This window comes from Trachemys scripta, chromosome 15 (assembly GCF_013100865.1).
Source record: "Trachemys scripta elegans isolate TJP31775 chromosome 15, CAS_Tse_1.0, whole genome shotgun sequence".
Lineage (NCBI taxonomy): Eukaryota > Metazoa > Chordata > Testudines > Emydidae > Trachemys > Trachemys scripta.
Genome location: NC_048312.1, coordinates 30486016 through 30504112, shown reverse-complemented (window position 1 = coordinate 30504112; position 18097 = coordinate 30486016). Strand labels below are relative to the sequence as shown.

General features: G+C 47.8%; 1 protein-coding gene across 7 annotated transcripts in view; it reads right to left on the bottom strand.

Annotated features, from left to right (window-relative positions):
• The window catches only part of NF2 (neurofibromin 2), an 85998-nt gene extending 74016 nt beyond the window's left edge, over positions 1 to 11982 (bottom strand). For 4 of the 7 annotated variants that reach the window (XM_034790705.1, XM_034790704.1, XM_034790706.1 and 1 more), the window contains exon 1: positions 11447 to 11560. In XM_034790705.1, the coding sequence (XP_034646596.1) occupies positions 11447 to 11560 (114 nt within the window). Of the gene's footprint in view, positions 1 to 11446 lie in introns of all 7 variants that reach the window. The other 3 variants (XM_034790708.1, XM_034790707.1, XM_034790702.1) reach the window with 3 other exon arrangements.
• Positions 11983 to 18097: the final 6115 nt, after the last annotated feature.

The window sequence follows — 18097 nt, the reverse complement described above, 5'->3', positions numbered from 1 at the left end:
AGGGGGGCTTAGGCTGGCTTAACTACAATGCTCAGGGTGCAGATTTTTCACACCCCGAGCTACATAGCTGGGTTGATCTGATTTTCTAGTGTAAACCAGCCCTAGGGTCTCCATCCTTAATATGCTGCTGATTAATTAAACTTCACACTTCAATGGCCATAATGAAAGCAGAAAACAGGGAGAGAGGGTGGGTTTGTACCTTTAATATTTCCCTAACAAATTAAAAGCTTTAAAATAAAATCCTCACTGTGTTTATGAAGTTGTATAGTGTAAAAGACATTAAGCTTCCATTTCCAGGAATTATTATAGATTTGGGTTTAATTTAGAGATGTTAGCTGCACTGTAGACAGATGCAAAGGAGGTTTAATCTCCCAATATATACATCTGGGAATTGCTGAGGGGCAGATTTAAAACAGAATATATTTAAACAAACCAAAACTAGTGCTCTATAAAGATTTAGTACAAAATAAGAGGAGGAGCCTGTGAGAGAGCCTTGTAAAAAAATTATAAAAAGTATGCCCTGTGAGGTATCATTTGAAAACTCCATCTGCTGAACATTATTGCCCTGGTAAAATACATGCATCAACATTAACAACAAGGAGTCCTTGTGGCACCTTACAGACTAAAATTTATTCAGATGAAGTGGGTTTTAGCCCACGAAAGCTTATGCCCAAATAAATGTCTTACTCTCTAAGGTGCCACAAGGACTCCTCATTGTTTTTGCTGATACAGACTAACACGGCTACCACTCTGAAACATGTAGAATCTTATAACCCACATACAATGTTGATACTACATATCATTGCTGTAACATGCTCCAAGTTTAAGAAAAGCAGGCTCAAACAAGTGTTCAGAAACAAAGACACTAGCACTCCAGCCAGATGTTAAAGAGCTATCACGGCTTAAGCAGCCATTCTTCAGCAACAGGAAGGTATAAACAAGAAATTTCCACTTCGGGGACCATTCAAACCTCATGTCCTGCTTGACCTGCGTGTCACCGTGACTGAGCAATGATGTTTCTAGCACAAGAAATTAAGTTATAAAGGGAGAGGAAAACACTTGACTTCACCTCTCCTCCTCCCATCTCTCTGCTCATGATATTAACCACTCTCAAAGACCTGAAATAAGGGGGAGTGGTCCTAGGCTGGAAGGAGACCCAGCCTATGAAATTTACTACAGCGTATGGTGAGACAAAACTTTTGCTGTTAAGTTCATTTAGCTTGTTAAATATTAGCTTGCGCATTGCTCGTTTCTTTTGTAACCAATCCTGACTTTTATGCATCATCACTTGTAATCTCTTAAAATCTCAGAGGGGTAGCCGTGTTAGTCTGGATCCGTAAAAAGCAAGAGAGAGTCCTGTGGCACCTTTAAGACTAACAGATGTATTGGAGCATAAGTGGGTATTCACCCACAAAAGCTTATGCATGCTCCAACACATGTTAGTCTTAAAGGTGCCACAGGACTCTCTGTTGCTCTTAAAATCTGTCTTTCTTAATAAATTTATCATATTGTTTTATTTTATCCAGTATATTTGGATTAGAGTACGTAGGAAACTCCATTTGCATATATAATTTTCCTTTGCTGAAGTGATGGACTTTCTATGAGCGTATACTGTTCAGAAAAGGTACCGAGCAGCACAAGACATACATTTCTGGGGGACAAGGCTGGGAGTAAGAATTTGCAGGTGTCATCCTCATGAGTGACTCCTCAGCATGCTCATGTATTTCGATGGGAGTGAATTTGTGGGCTGAAGGCTGCGCAAGCAAGTCAGGAGTGGCTGTTCTGACAACAAAGCAGTGTAAAAGGCAGCCCAGGCTAGAGATTTAAAGGGACACTAATGGTCAACAGTCCAGATTGTACCTTGGGGAATGTCACACCTACAGGGGTCGGAGGCACTTAATTCATTTACATTTGTTAAAGGCTTTGAGATTTTTGGATTAAAGGCACTAGAGAAGTGCAAATAATTATATTATTCCCACAAAAAAGACCTTTAAAAATAAGAGTTAAGTTTGCTGAAGTTCATTTCCCAGCAACAATACAAAGCATGTAAGCCACCAATTAGAGCTACATAACATACAGCACAACTTCAAACACATGGTCTACCAGCCAGCATCATAACTACCAGATCCCCTCAAACTCTTCACCTCCACATCACCATACAGCTGCCAACACACACAGCCAATTCACTTACACACGTGGTGGAGGCAGAGGCAGCAGAACGATGGATGAGGATGGAGAGAGAGAGAAGCAGCATGCAGTGAAGGGTGGACAGGGAGGGAGGCAGGGGAGCAGATGGTGGCGGGCAGGTGGATATCAGGAGACGGGTGGGAGGTTGTGGGGATACCAAGGGGTTTGAAGTGGGGAGAAAGTAAAAACAGAACGAAAATGCATTCCCTGCTCAAGAGAGATCACAATACAGGCAATTACTAACGAACTAATCCTTTTCAATATTTCACAGCCTCAATAGCAACAGGGTCCCAATGGTTGGCCAGAAGCCTTGATAGTGAACAGCAGTGTCAGAAAGACATGGGGAGGGGCAAGCAAATACAGGAGGGGCAGAAGGCTGGGAGGTAGTAATTCCCTGCCTTCTCCACCCAATAGATCTGCCATGACTCATCAGGAAGAAAAGTCCCTGTACTGCCAGCCATAGCAGGAATACTGTAGCAGCTCTCCCCCTGCATGGGACTAACTGTCCATTAGCTCCTCCCACACCAACCAGTACAAAGGAAAAGTTGCTTTGTGCACAGATGACAAGTGAATGGAAAGAGCAAGAATAAATCTGCACCCTACATTTCTCCCACGAGAACAAATCTCTAGGAAGCCGCTGCACTGGCAGCTTCATCCCCTCACTACAAAGTCTTGCCCCTTTGGGGTATGACCATCCTTCCAACCTGAAGACAGACTCTTCATTACAGCTCTGCCTGTGGCGGGGGGAGGGGGAGAGGAGAAAGAGGGTGTTCTAGGACAAACACATGGCAGTTAGTAGCTGCATATCATTCTTTCACCCCATGTCCCAACGCTCTTTTCAGGGTTCATTCCAGGATCCACATCATCAAAGGCTCAAACTGCAGCAGACTGCCTTTTGGCTGGTGGTTGGTTAATAAATCCCCTGCAACTAAATATAATCCCTCCAACATTGCTTCTAACCTGGAGGGCAAAGGATGATGGTGGAACGCAAGCTCCGATGTGCTGTCACCAGGCCACAAGTCACCTCCCTTCACTTCTTCCTTCCCAACAAAGATAGGGCTCCCCAACAACAGCAACAAAGGATTGCAGCTGAGTTCCCACAAGTCCTGCTTTTATAACAGCACTGACAGAGAATACTCTGACAATTCTTGTCAGTTTCTCTGCGTGCTTCCAGGAGAGGCAATGGAAGTTCATCTACAATGATAAAAATAGGGCTTCTTTAGCAGAAGCATCCCTAAGGAGTCATTTGAAGATGTAAGACTTGCCAGTTCAGATCCAACCCACTCTGTTATCATCTGACAAATACTCTACAGCCTATAGGAAGTGACAAATTTTCACACTATAGAAAGCCACTACATCTGTTATTAACTGACATTCTTACAGGGAGAGAACAATTGTCTGGTACAAGAAGACAACTTCCCCTCTGTCCCTGGAGAGGAAAGAAGTGTCCTCCTGAGCAATTTTGAGGCCTGGACTACACTTCGAGGTTAGGTCAATTTTATAATGAATGCGTCTACACAACCAACCCCGTTCCACTGACCTAAAGGGCCCTTAAAATCAACCTCTATACTCCTCCCCAACGAGGGGAGTAGCACTAAAATTGACCTTCCTGGGTCTAATTTGGGGTAATGTAGACACAGCACAGTGCAATTCAATTGTATTGGCCTCTGGGAGCTATCCCAGAGTGCTCCAACGTGACCGCTCTGGACAGCACTTTCAACTCTGATGCACTTGCCAGGTACACAGGAAAAGCACTGGGAACTTCTGAATTTCATTTCCGTTTGGTCAGCGTGGCGAGCTCAGCAGCACAGGTGACCATGCAGTCCCAGAATCGCAAACGAGCTCCAGCATAGAGCAAACGGGAGACACGGGATCTAATTGCAGTATGGGGAGAAGAATCTGTGCAGGCAGAACTCTAATCCAGCAGAAGAAGTGCTGATATATATATATATATATGCCAAAATTGCACAGAGCATGGTGGACAGAGGCTACACCAGGGATGCACAGCACTGCCACGTGAAAATTAAGGAGCTCAGGCAAGCCTACCAAAAGACAAAGAAGGTAAACAGTTGCTCCGGGTCAGAGCCCCAAACATGTTGCTTCTATGATCAGCTGCATGCCATTCTAGGGGGGGGACCCTACCAGTACCCCAACACTCTCCATGGACACCTGCAAGATGGCAGCCTCAAGCAACATGGATGAGGATTTTGTGGAGGAGGAAAAGGAGGAGGAGAATGCACAGCAGACAAGTGGAGAATCCGTTCTGCCTAGCAGCCAGGACCTTTTCCTCACCCTGGAGCCAATATTCTCCCGGACCCTGAAAGCAGAGAAGGCACCTCTGGTGAGTGCACATATGTAACAACACTACAGAGATTAAAAGCAATTGTATTTAATGTTTGATTTGCCCTGAGCAATTGGGATGCATTCGCGGCCAGTACAGCTACTGGAAAAATCTGTTAACGTGTCTGGGGATGGAGCGGGAATCCTCCAGGGACATCTCCATGAAGCTCTCCTGGAGGTACTCTGAAAGCCTTTGCAGAAGGTTTCTGGGGAGGGCTGCCTTATTTCATCCTCCAAGGTAGGACACTTTACCACGCCAAGCCAGTAGCAAGTGGTCTGAAATCACTGCAGCACAAAACATGGCAGCGAATGGTCCTGGGTTTTGGTCGCATTCATGAAACATTCAGTCTTTATCTTTCTGTGTCAGTCTCAGGAGAGTGATATTATTCATGGTCACCTGGTTGAAATAGGGGAAGTTTTGTAAGGGAACAGTAATCCCCTCTGTTTGCTGATCCCTGACACATTAGACACTGGACATGCTAGGCTGTTTGCGCTTGGCTAAAAGGGATCATCCCGGAGAACAGTCACGCAGAGGGAAGGGGGAGGGGTGTGCTGCACATCCACCCCAAAACCGCTGCCACTCCTTTTAAAGGGCAACCGCAGCCCCTCCTTTTAAACGGCAAACACAACTGGCATTGGTTGCTATGGGAAAGAAGGGTGCTGCAGTTTGAAACCATTCTCACATGTCATGAACACGGAAGAAGACAACCTCACGTACCCGTTGGCTTACCATGGCTGCCTGCAAACCGAATTCTGTCGACTAGCCGTGTCTGATGTGTCACCATACCTGCCGGCACTCAATATAAAAGACAAAAACACATGTGCCGTCTGCTGTGAATTGCTTGATTCACTGTGAAAGAGTCTCCCTTTTGTTCTCAGAAATGTATCTTCTGTAAAGTCTACTCTCCCTTTTTTCCTCCTCTGCAGCTGCAAATGCTTCTATGCTCCCCGCATCAATTCCGTCCCTGAGGTTATCGCAGATTAGAAGGCGGAAAAAACCACACGTGCAATGACATGTTTTCAGAGCTCATGCAATCCTCCCGCACTGATTGGGCACAGCTGAATGCACGGAGGCATTTGGTGGCAGAGGCCAGCAAAGCATACAGTGAGTGTGATCGGAACACGCAGGAGGAGATGCTGAGGCTAATGGGGGAGCAAATGGACATGATGAGGCGTCTGGTGGAGCTGCAGGAAAGGCAACTAGAGTACAGACCGCCGCTGCATCCATTGTATAACCACCTACCCTCCTTGCCAAGTTCTATACCCCCCTCACCCAGATGCCAAATAACGGGGGGGGGGGGGGGGAGCTCCGGGCATCCTACCACTCAACTCCAGGGGATGGCTCAAGCAATAGAAGGCTGTCATTCAAAACCCTAACGCTAATCCTAACCCTTCCCTCCCTCCCCCACCCCATCCATTATCAAACCCTTTGTACACTTGGGCTTCCTTTTACTAATCAGAGTTGTCAGTGATCTCAAGTATTTTTTAATAAATAAAGAATGGATTCAGAACAATGGGGACTTTATTTTCTGTGCCAGCTGTGGTCAAAAGGGGGAGTGGGACTGGCTTACAGGGAAGTACATTCACCAAACCGTGCGGCTTTGCATCAAGGACAAATGCACACAACTGTCACACCGTAGTTGGTCAGTCATTAAACTGTTTTTCAAAGCTTCTCTGATGCGCAGCATGCCTCAGTGTGCTCTTCTAATTGCCCTGGTGTCTGGCTGTTCAAAATTGACCACCAGGTGATCTGCCTCAACCTTCCGTCCTGCCATAAACGTCTCCCCCTTACTCTCTCAGATATTATGGCGCACAAAGGAAGCAGCAATAACAATGGGAATATTGCTTTCGCGGAGGTCTGACCTACTCAGCAAGCTGCGTCAGCGCCCCTTTAAACATCCAAAGGCACATTCTACCACCATTCTGCACTTGCTCAGCCTATATTTGAACTGTTCCTTACTGCCGTCCAGGCTGCCTGTGTATGGCTTCATAAGCCATGGGAGGATAACTATTGGCATTTCAACATCCCCAATGGTAATTTTCTGGTCTGGGAAGAAAGTTCCTTCTTGCAGCTTTCCTTAGCAAAAGGGTACTGATTGCCCTGGCTACTTGGATCACAGCAGCCCCCAACGCAGACTTGCCCACTCCGAATTGATTACTAACTGATCGGTAGCAGTCAGGCATTCCAAGCTTCCACAGGGCTATCGCCACCTGCTTCTCAACTGTTAGGGCAGATCTCATCTTGGTATTCTTGAGCTTCAGAGCGGGGGAAAGAAACTCACAAAGTTCCATGAAAGTGGCCTTACGCATGTGAAAGTTTCGCAGCCACTGGGAATCATCCCATACCTGGCAACACTATGCAGTCCCACCAGTTTGTGCTTGTTTGCCAGGCCCGGAATCGGCGTTCCACTGTATCAACATGCCCCAATGTCGCCATGATATCCCAATTGCCACATTCCGTGCTTTCAGGAACGTCTGTGTCCATGTCCTACTCACAATCTTCCTTGTGCTGGCAGCTCCTAGCTAGGCTCTGCACATACTGCAGGATAACGCGCGAGGTATTTACAATGCTCACAAAAGCAGTGTGCAGCTGAGCGGGCTCCATGCTTGCCGTGCTATGGCATCTGCACAGGTAACCCAGGAAAAAAGGCACTAAATGATTATTTGCCATTGCTTTCAAGGAGGGAGGGAGGAAGGAAGGAGACTGTACCCAAAATCACCCGTGACAATGTTTTTGCCCCATCAGGCATTGGGAGCTTAACCCAGAATTCCAATGGGCAGCGAGGACTGTGGGATAGCTACCCACAGTTCACCACTCCATGAGTCGATGCTAGCCACAGTATTGAGAACGCACTCCGCCAACCTAATGCGCTTAGTGGGGACACGCACGATCAACTGTAAATCGGTTACTAAAGATCGACGTCTATAAAATCAACCTAATATCGTAGTGTAGACATGTCCTGAGATACACAGTTGAGGGAAGTTTGCATTGCTATGGTCTATTACAGGGGTAGGCAACCTATGGCACATATGCCATGAGCTGATTTTCAGTGGCACTCACACTGCCCGGGTCCTGGCCACCGGTCTGGGGGGCTCTACATTTTAATTTAATTTTAAATGAAGCTTCTTAAACATTTTAAAAACCTTATTTACTTTACATACAACAATAGTTTAGTTATATATTATAGACTTATAGAAAGAGACCTTATAAAAAGCTTAAAATGTATTACTGGCACACGAAACCTTAAATTAGAGTGAATAAATGAAGACTCGGCACACCACTTCTGAAAGGTTGCCGACCCCTGGTCTATTATCGCTACCTCTTCTGGGGATTGAGGATTTCATTATCCAGGGCCATTAATGACATTTTACAAATGATAAAAACACACAAGGCCAAACTCACCCCAGCATAATTGCATTGGAGTCAATGGAGTTACAGCAGACCCATGACGCTTTTTAAAATATGTGTAAAAAGGTTGTGATTTTTTAAATGGAGGGTAACATCAGCTTCCTATTATCCACTGCCCAATTTATAAGTCCACTGGATCATTAGAAAACACAGCAATATAATGAGTTAGGCTCATGAGGGTTAAATATCAACCACAAAGAAAAAACAGTGTTTATAAACCATTATGAGCTAGAAAATTGAAATATTGAAAAAATAGATGGAAAAGAAAGAGAAAGCCACAATAAAATCCCTTTAGCCTACACACCTTCTTGAACAATTTTCAACTACTAGAGAGGCCCAATAAACCATATAAGATTTGAAGGCTTTGTTTATCATTGTCACAGACAGCATTTGGTCAGTCATTCTCGGAGCTGGATTTGTTAGATTTAAACGACACCAGCCAGTATAACTCAAGCTCTGCAAAAGCCAATTCACTGGTTGCTCAGTAGCAAGTGCAAAATAAATGAGTTACAAACAACTCTTTTTGCCCCCACTTACTGAAAAACTATCGTTTTGGGCTCAAGTTTTCCATGCTTGATCTTAGCTGAAACATGATGTATTTAAGAACATATGGAGAGAATCGATTTAATTGTTTTTTAGTTAAATTAGGCCAGGGTGTGGGTATTGAATATTAACGTTCCATATTCTTAAAGGTGACTCACAAACAGGGGAAAAAAATGGGTTTATGCCCTCTCTGTTCAGGGTGGGCATAAAGGCCTGAAAAGTGGCCTTTTTTAACTGGGGGAGTTACTATTCCTTAGAAATCAGTAATATCAAGTCTTCTCTTCCCTTTTCTGAAGGTCTTCTTGGAGGACCAGAGAACACAAAGCTTTCTCAGACCTTAACTGAAGGGGCAGAAGAGTTGAATTTTTAACAGAGATTTTTTTCTTTCTAACTATTTGTCATGTATTTGAGTTAAACAGAAGAGGGCATTAAAAAAAAAAAAAAAAAAGCCAAGAGTTTTAAGTAGCGTCTTTCCTCTCTCAATCGCTCAGACTGAGGAGGGCCGCTGATAGCCTTAATTATAATATACCACCTTGAGGGAAGCTAAGATTTTGCCACCAATATTTTTCGTAAAAGTCACGGACAGGTCACGGGCAAAAAAGAAAAATTCACAGAAGCCATGAACTGTCTGTGACTTTTATGAAAAATATCTGTGACAAAATGGGGGTCTGTGGGTCCCCACACCACCTGAAGCCGGCAGTGACCAGGAGCTCAGGGGTACCCTGTGGCAGCTGGGAGTTGCGGGGTACCCTGCTGCCTGCCCCGCTGCCTGCAGCAGTTTGGAGCTCTGGGGGCCACCAGAGGCAGTGGGGGTACCCCGCCGCTCCCTGCCCCTGTGGCAGCGGGGAACCCTGCAGCTCCTGACCACCGCAGGCTGAAGTCATAGAGGTCACTGGAAGTCATGGATTCCGTGACTAAATCATAGCCTTAATTATAATTGCCTCTGAGAATAAGAAAAGCACTCAAACTAGAGAGACAGTGTGCTAGGAGTACCTAGAAAGAGCAAGCAGCAGAGTGACCATCACATCAGCAACCTGACGTGAGTATTGGGAGGAAGCTTCAAGTGTAATTAGACACCTTCTAGCTGTGGACTAATTGGAGGCCCAAATCAAGTCTGGAGACAACAACCTGACAGGATTCTCAGCACTCACCCCTTCCAGTAGTTGAGGGGTGGAGACTTCTCAACAGAGCAATGCCTCTGGATTTATTTGATGGACCCCTTCAAATCCTCCCTCATGTACTTTGCATCATTCTCCAGATAGCAAGTGCCTGGATACTGTACATTCTTAGGACTCCAGTTTAGTGACATATTTTGCCTAGGAACAAGGTATTTATACTACATTAGTGCCCACAGGCCCAACTCAGGATCAGGGCCCCATCATGTTGTGAAGAGACTCAAGACATCTCACAGCCTATGGTTGGTCTCTATTACTGCCCTCCCCCTACCCCCTTGGTACTTCATCCTGCTTCTATTTTGAACTGTATTATGCAGACTGCTAGCACCACATAGCTATAATGCCAACTTTCAATGGCAAATCACTAGGTCTGCTATGCTCTTAGCAAATTCCAGAGATCAAATTTTGCAATCTGCCAGTTAGTAAGATCAAAGCAGATAGTCATTTGCATTTTCATATCAAAGACAGCACTCCTTGAGCAGGCTAAAGTAGTGATGTTGCTGGGGGTGATAAAGGGGATGAAAGGCCAAATGCATTCAAAGTTTACCCTTTAGTGTCCCCAAAAGATTTCAAGTCATCCAAAAACCTCACTGTAACTTAAGAGTTATTTGTTCACAGCTTTCTGCTTACCTATTGTACACAGAGTACCCGCAAGCCGTTCTTTTTTAGGGGCTAAAAGGGAGTGGGAAGTACCTAATTTACCAACATAATAGGGGGTGACCCAGAGCCACCTTTGTTCTTTTGTAATAGAATCAGAGCAATTATTTTTGACCCCACCCCCAATTCCTTTGCTCAAGGATGTGTTGTACCATATTCCGGTAGAGGTTGGGAGTCACAAGAGAATTGCATTGAGGAACCTTCTGTGTGAAGACATGACTTCCCCTCTTCTATATTATAGTGCAGCACCCTGGAACCTCCCACAACGAGACACGACTGCATCCCCTCTGCTGTATCACAGCACAGCACCAAGGAACCTCCTGCACTGACACACAAGTTCTTTATATTCATACAGTTTCTCTCCCAACACATCTTTCGGGAAAGACATTACACTTTGATGCTAGATTAACAATGGATTCCTAGAGGGCCTCCCTGTAGTCTTCCAGTGCCTGCTCAATGCAGGCATATGAAAAACAGCACCATTTACGAATAGGGTTTCCTAACCAAAACAGATGCAGGTGGCCGTGAGTAGATCCAAGGACATTCAAACTGAAACCCCACATGTTCCATCTTTGGCTATAAACACATTCATCTCGCAAAAGAAACTCTGGAGGATCTGTACAATATTTAGCTAGTACGTGCCCACCACTGGTAGACAGGAAAATGGGGAGGGGGGAAGGGGGGCACCAGAAAGTGGATTCAGTGCGAAGCACTTTTTTTCTCTGATTTACCAATAAGCCAGAGCCCTCAACAGGATGCAATGGGTCATTTGTGGTGCCGGAAGTACTATGTTTTAGAGGATATCAAGCCCGGTTTTGTTCATTAAAGCTCACAGAAAGCTTTTCCCAAGGGTGTGCTAGCCCTGGCATCCCGATCCCACTCCACCTTGGGTAGCTACATTTTGCCTCCCTCGATCCCCCTGCAGTCATATTGTCCCGGTATTCATCTCCCAGGCCCGTCCCAGAGCGCTGCAGGCTCGGGGAGCTGCGCACGGCCCCCGAGCGGGGGTTGCTGGGCCGGCCACGGGCTCGCTCTGGCGCTAGCGGGTGCGCTGGGAAGGCGCGGGGCGCTGCCCGTCACCGGGGGGTGTGGGAGCCCCAGGCCAGCAGGCGCAGGACGCCCCGCTTCCGGTTACCTCGCAGCTGAACTCCATCTCGGCGTCCATGGTGATAATCCGCACCGTGAAGGTTTTCGGCTGTTTTCGCTTCAGGGAGCTGAAGCTCATCCGAGACGCGATGGCACCGGCCATGGTGAGGCGCGGGGGGAAGGGCTGAGAAGGCCCAAAGCCCGGCGGGGAGCCGGGCCGGGGGCCGCACAAGGCCCTAGCAGGTCAGCCAGCCCCCCCGGCTCGCAGCGGGGGGCCGCGCAAGGCAAGCGGGGGGCAGGGACGTTGCATCAGCCTGACTCCGGGCCCGCAGCGCACCCCAGCGCTCCTGCCTTGAGAGCGGGGCGGCCGGCGGCGGGCTCGGGAGCCTGGCGAGACCTGGGTCGGGCCCTGGCCCGCAGCGCGCGGCGGCCTCCACAGCTCCGGGGGCCGCTCGGGGATCGGGCCCTACCGGGGGGCGGGGCTGCTCTCAGGGGCGGGGGTCCGCACGAAGCAGAGCCGGGCAGGAACCAGCGCTACCTGCCTCACAAAGCTCCGCTCGCCTCAGCCAGCGCAGCCTAACCGCACCGCTCTCCGCCATTGGCCCAGGAGCCCGCCAGGGGCGGGACACCGCCCTTCCTCCCGCCTCCTGAGGGGCATCTCAGCCAATAGGACGTTCCTCCCGCCTAGACTTCGGAGTTATCTACATTTGACTGGCTATTGGCGCTGCCATTCGGTAGCTTTTGGTTCCCATACGGTCCCGCCTTCCCAGCAGGGTTGGTTGAGAGACTGCTGAGCAAGGCAGGCCCCTGGCGGGAAGGCGAAGCACGGGCTCTGGCTCCCCCTAGCGGTAGCCCTAACCCTGCTCAGCCTCACGCCCGGGGGTCCCCTCTAAGACCGCGAACCGGGAGAAAACTTCACAGCAGCACACATGGGCAGGGCAGGAGTGCTGAAACAATTCTTATAGTGGGGGGTGTTGATCATGGAAACCACGTATTTGGTCTTTGCTATTACTACTTCAAGTGAGGGGGGCAACAGCATCCCTAGTTCCAGCACCACTGTACATGGGATGAGGGGGGGCTCACAAATTTGTGCGTGCTCATGTTTGCCCCCGCCACAGCAGACTGATAGGATAGCACTATGTGTCATCGTCACGTCAGCATCACACCAGGACGACAGCCGTGCAAGACACTATGATGTTGCACGGCACAGTGAAAACATTGTTTACACGTACCCCTGGAAGGATTCGATTTTTATTGGTAAACATCAATTTCACCATGTACACACACAGACCCATGCAAAAACATCCCCATCAGTAATAATCAAAACTGGCAGATAGGTAAAAGAAGAAAAATGCTGCCTCAGAACTTATCAAAGCTTGAGTTAAGGATACTTTGTCTATTTTGACATGTTGACAATTGGTGCTTTAACAGTCATAGAGCTTTAACATTCTGAATTTCATCGTCTCTTGCCATTAAATAATTATTGTCTCAGCTGCCCTGCCCACAATTTCCTGCAACTGTAAACATTTTGATGGATCAAAAATTGAAAAATATGTTTAAAATCCATAATTGTAAATGTAAATAGACAAAAAAATAAAAATAAATGCTTATAAATAAACATTGATATTATCCATCAAAATGTTTACACTTGATTTTAGCCAAAAGGCTGAGAAGTGATATCAGTTGAAATTATTGAAAAAAAGAAATTGAAATTGAATTTTGCCAAACCTACTCACGGGCTAGCACTAGTAGAGGAAACTCCAGAAGGTGGCTGGCAAACCTGAGCTCCTAGGAATTTTACATGTAGCAAGAGTAGTGTCTACAGACTCATGGATTCTATTCCAACTTCTGCCACGCTCACCGTGAGATCTTAGGCCTGGTCTACACTATGACTTTAGGTCAAATTTAGCAGCGTTAAATCGAATTAACCCTGCATCTATCCACACAACGAAACCATTTACTTCGACATAAAGGGCTCTTAAAATCGATTTCTGTACTCCTCTCTGACGAGGGGAGTAGGGCTGAAATCAACATTGCCGGTTTTAATTAGGGTTAATGTGGACGAAATTAGACAGTATTGGCCTCCGGGAGCTATCCCACAGTGCACCACTGTTACCGCTCTGGACAGCAATCTGAACTCGGATGCACTGGCCAGGTAGACAGGAAAAGCCTCGCGAACTTTTGAATTTCATTTCCTGTTTGTCCAGCGTGGAGAGCACAGGTGACCACGCAGAGCTCATCAGCACAGATAACCATGCAGTCCGAGAATCGAAAAAGACCACCAGCATGGACCATACGGGAGGTACTGGATCTGATCGCTATACGGGGAGAGGATTCCGTGCTAGCAGAACTAAGTTCCAAAAGACTAAATGCCAAAACATTTGAAAAAATCTCCAAGGGCATGATGGAGAGAGGCCACAATAGGGACTCATATCAGTGCCACGTGAAAGTTAAGGAGCTCAGAGAAGCGTACCAGAAAACCAAAGAAGCAAACGGAAGGTCCGGGGGAGAGCCACAGACATGCCGCTTCTATGCTGAGCTGCATGCAATTCTAGGGGGGGCCGCCCCTACTACCCCACCCCTGACCGTGGATTCCAAAGAGGGGGTACTCTCAGCCATGCCTGAGGATTCTGCGGATGGGGAAAATGAGGAGGAGGACGAGCTTGCGGAGAGCACACAGCACTCCGGTCTCCCCAACAGCCAGGATCTTTTTCTCAGCCTGACTGAAGTACCCTCCCAACCCTCCATCCCAGACCATGAACCCATGGAAGGGACCTCAGATGAGTGTACCTTTGTAGATATAAAACATGGTTTAAAAGCAAGCGTTTTTTAATGATTAATTTGCCCTGAGGACTTGGGATGCATTCACAGCCAGTACAGCTACTGGAAAAGTCTGTTAACATGTCTGGGGGTGGAGCGGAAATCCTCCAGGGACATCTCTATGAACCTCTCCTGAAGGTACTCCAAAAGCCTTTGCAGAAGGTTTCTGGGCAGTGCAGCCTTATTCCGTCCTCAATGGTAGGACACTTGACCACGCCATGCTAGTAGCAAGTAATCTGGTATCATTGCATGACAAAGCCTGGCAGTGTGTGGTCCCGGTGTTTGCTGGCATTCAAGCAACATCCGTTCTTTATCTCGCTGTGTTATCCTCAGGAGAGTGATATTGTTCATGGTAACCTGGTTGAAATACGGGAGTTTAATTAAGGGGACAGAGATGGCCATTTGGTTTCTGCAGGGATCTCCCCTGATACCAGCCACGCGGTGGGGGGGAGGGGTAAAGCGATCATCCCAGATAATTGGATGGGTGGTGGGAGGGTTTAGTTTGGTTTCTGCTGCTGCACATTAACAGGAAAACCACAGCACTCAACGGGCTTTGCTTGGTATGGGAAAGGAGGGCGCTGCTTTAATGAAGGTTGCAGAAGCCGAAAGACTCTGTTGCCCAGCCCTGCATCTGTGATCTCTTAACACCAAAGCCGCAGGCACTCAATATAAGATGCAAAATGCGACCTTGTACCGAAATCACATGTGCTATGTAATGTGAATAGTGTTGTTCACTGTGAAAGAGTATAAGCATTGTTCTGTAAAATGTATCTTTTTAAATACTTCTCTCCCTTTTTTCCCTCCCTCCCTCCCGCAGCTTCAAATTTTTCAAGCCTCCCTCCTCCGTCCCAAAGGCTATCTCAGATAAGGCGGCGAAAAAAATGCTCGCGAGACTAAATGTTCTCGGAAATCATGCAATCGACCTGCGATGAAAGAGCTCATCTGAATGAGTGGAAGGACATGGTATCAAAGTACAGGAAAGATGCCAGTGAATATGAGGACAGGAGGGACGCTTGAGATGAGAGGTGGAGGCAGGAAGACCAGAGGAGGCAGGAAGACCAGAGGAGTCAGGATGCTACTGCGGGATCAAACGGACATGCTCCGGCGTCTGGTGGAGCTTCAGGAACGGCAACAGGATCACAGAGTGCCACTGCAGCCCCTGTATAACCGCCCTCCCCAAGTTCCATAGCCTCCTCACCCAGACGTATAAGAACATGGGGGGGGGGAGGCTCCGTGCACCCTGCCACTCCACCCCAGTGGACAGCCCAAGCAAAAGGCTGTCATTATTTTGAACTTTTGAAGTGGCCTTTTCCTTCCCTCCTCCCCTCCTCCAACACCCCATCCGGGATACCTTGTCAGTTCTCTCCCTCTTTTTATAATCAATTAATAAAGAATACATGATTTTTAAATGATAGTGACTTTATTTCCTTTGAAAGCAAGCTGTGATCGAAGGGGGAGGGTGGGTTGCTTACAGGGAATGAGTCAATCAAGGGGGCGGGTTTTCATCAAGGAGAAACAAACAGAATTTTCACACCATAGCCTGGCCAGTCATGAAACTGGTTTTCAAAGCTTCTCTGATGCACAGCGCTTCCTGGTGTGCTCTTCTAATTGCCCTGGTGTCTGGCTGCACGTAATCAGCAGCCAAGCAATTTGCCTCAGCCTCCCACCCCGCCATAAAGGTCTCCCCCTTACTCTCACAGCAGCAATAACAATGGGAATAGTGGTTTGGCTGAGGTATAAATGAGTCAGTAAAGTGCACCAGCGACCCTTTAAACGTCCAAAAGCACATTCTACCACCATTCTGCACTTGCTCAGCCTGTAGTTGAACAGCTCCTGACTACTGTCCAGGCTGCCTGTGTACGGCTTCATGAGCCATGGCATTAAGGGGTAGGCTGGGTCCCCAAGGATAACTATAGACATTTCAACATCCCCAACAGTTATTTTCTGGTCTGTGAAGTAAATCCCTTGCTGCAGCCGTTTAAACAGATTAGTGTTCCTGAAGATGCGAGTGTCATGAACCCTTCCCGGCCATCCCATGTTGATGTTGGTGAAACGTCCCTTGTGATCCACCAGTGCTTGCAGCACCATTGAAAAGTACCCCTTGTGGTCTATGTACTGGCTCCCCTGGTGCTCCGGTGCCAAGATAGGGATATGAGTTCCAACTATCGCCCCACCACAGTTAGGGAATCCCATTGCAGCAAAGCCATCTACTATGACCTGCACATTTCCCAGAGTCACTATCTTTGGTAGCAGCAGCTCAGTATTGCTTTGGCTACTTGGATCACAGCAGCCCCGACAGTAGATTTGCCCACTCTAAATTGTTTCCCGACTGACTGGTAGCTGTCTGGCGTTGCAAGCTTCCACTAGGCTATAACCACTTGCTTCTCAACTGTGAGGGCTGCTCTCATCTTGGTATTCTGGTGCTTCAGGGCAGGGGAAAGCAAGTCACAAAGTTCCATGAAAGTGCCCTTACGCATGCAAAAGTTTCGCAGCCACTGGGAATCGTCCCAGACCTGCAACACTATGCGGTCCCACCAGTCTGTGCTTGTTTCCCGGGCCCAGAATCGGCATTCCACGGCTATAACCTGTCCCATTAACAGCATGATCTCCAAAGCGCCGGGGCCCGCGGTTTGAGAGAATTCTGTGTCCATGTCCTCATCACTCTCGTTGCCGCGCTGCTGTAGCCGCCTCTTCCTCGCCTGTTTTTTCAGGTCCCAGTTCAGCATAAACTGCACGATAATGCGCAAGGTGTTTACAATGTTCATAACTGCTGTCTTGAGCTGAGCGGTCTCCATGCTTGCTGTGATATGGCGTCTGCAAAGTTCACCCAGGAAAAATGGCGCGAAACGATTGTCTGCCGTTGATTTCATGGAGGGAGGGGTGAGGCTGTACCCAGAACCACCAGCGACAATGTTTTTTGCCCCATCAGGCATTGGGATCTCAACCCAGAATTCCAATGGGCGGAGGAGACTGTGGGAACTATCGGATAGCTATGGGATAGCTACCCACAGTGCAACGCTCCAGAAGTCGACGCTAGCCTCAGTACATGGACGCACACCGCCAAATTAATGTGCTTAGTGTGGCCATGCACTCGACTTTATACAATCGGTTGCCAAAAATCAAATTCTGTAAATTCAAAGTAATCCCATAGTGTAGACATACCCTTATACAGGGTATTTCATTTCAGTGGGTCTCTCTCGTTCACCCCGTACTGTGGGTTTGCTAGCATAAGGGGTCACTAAGCTGATGGATCTGGGCCCTAGGGAATTTCCCCTATGTAAGGAGCTTTCCCTGATGGCATAGAGGAGACATGGGGGTGAGGCTAGAGTGCAACTGCACTCTAGTTATTCCAAGCTGTTGGAACAGTCATATGGACCCTAGGCAGCCAGGAGGTAAGTTGGGCTGCTCTGATCAGCTCTGGGGGATAAAGAAGCCCACAGCTGGCTCAGGACAGGCAAGGCACAAAGGAGACCCGGCCTTCTTGGGCCCTGTGCTGAGCTCAGCTCTGGCGCTGGAATGCAATGAGCTATATGTGTCAGCTTCCTTATCTGTAAAATAGGGATCCTGATCCTTCCCAGGAGAGAGTTAAAAACTGTGTTACCCACTCTTCCACAGTGGATCTACCTCCCTATAGTGGCTAGCCCCAGGCATAGGGGCTGGAACTAAGGGTGCTGGGGGTGCTGCAGCATCCCCTGGCATGAAGTGGTTTCCATCATATCCAGGGTTTACAGTTTGTTTCAATGGCTCTCAGCACCCCCACTATACAAACTGTTCCAGTGCCCCTGGTCACAGGGGCAGGTCAGGGAGCCAGGGTCCCATCACTTTTAAAAGCTCAGAGCACATGGCAGGAGGGGGATAAAAACCCTAAGCCAAAGGACCT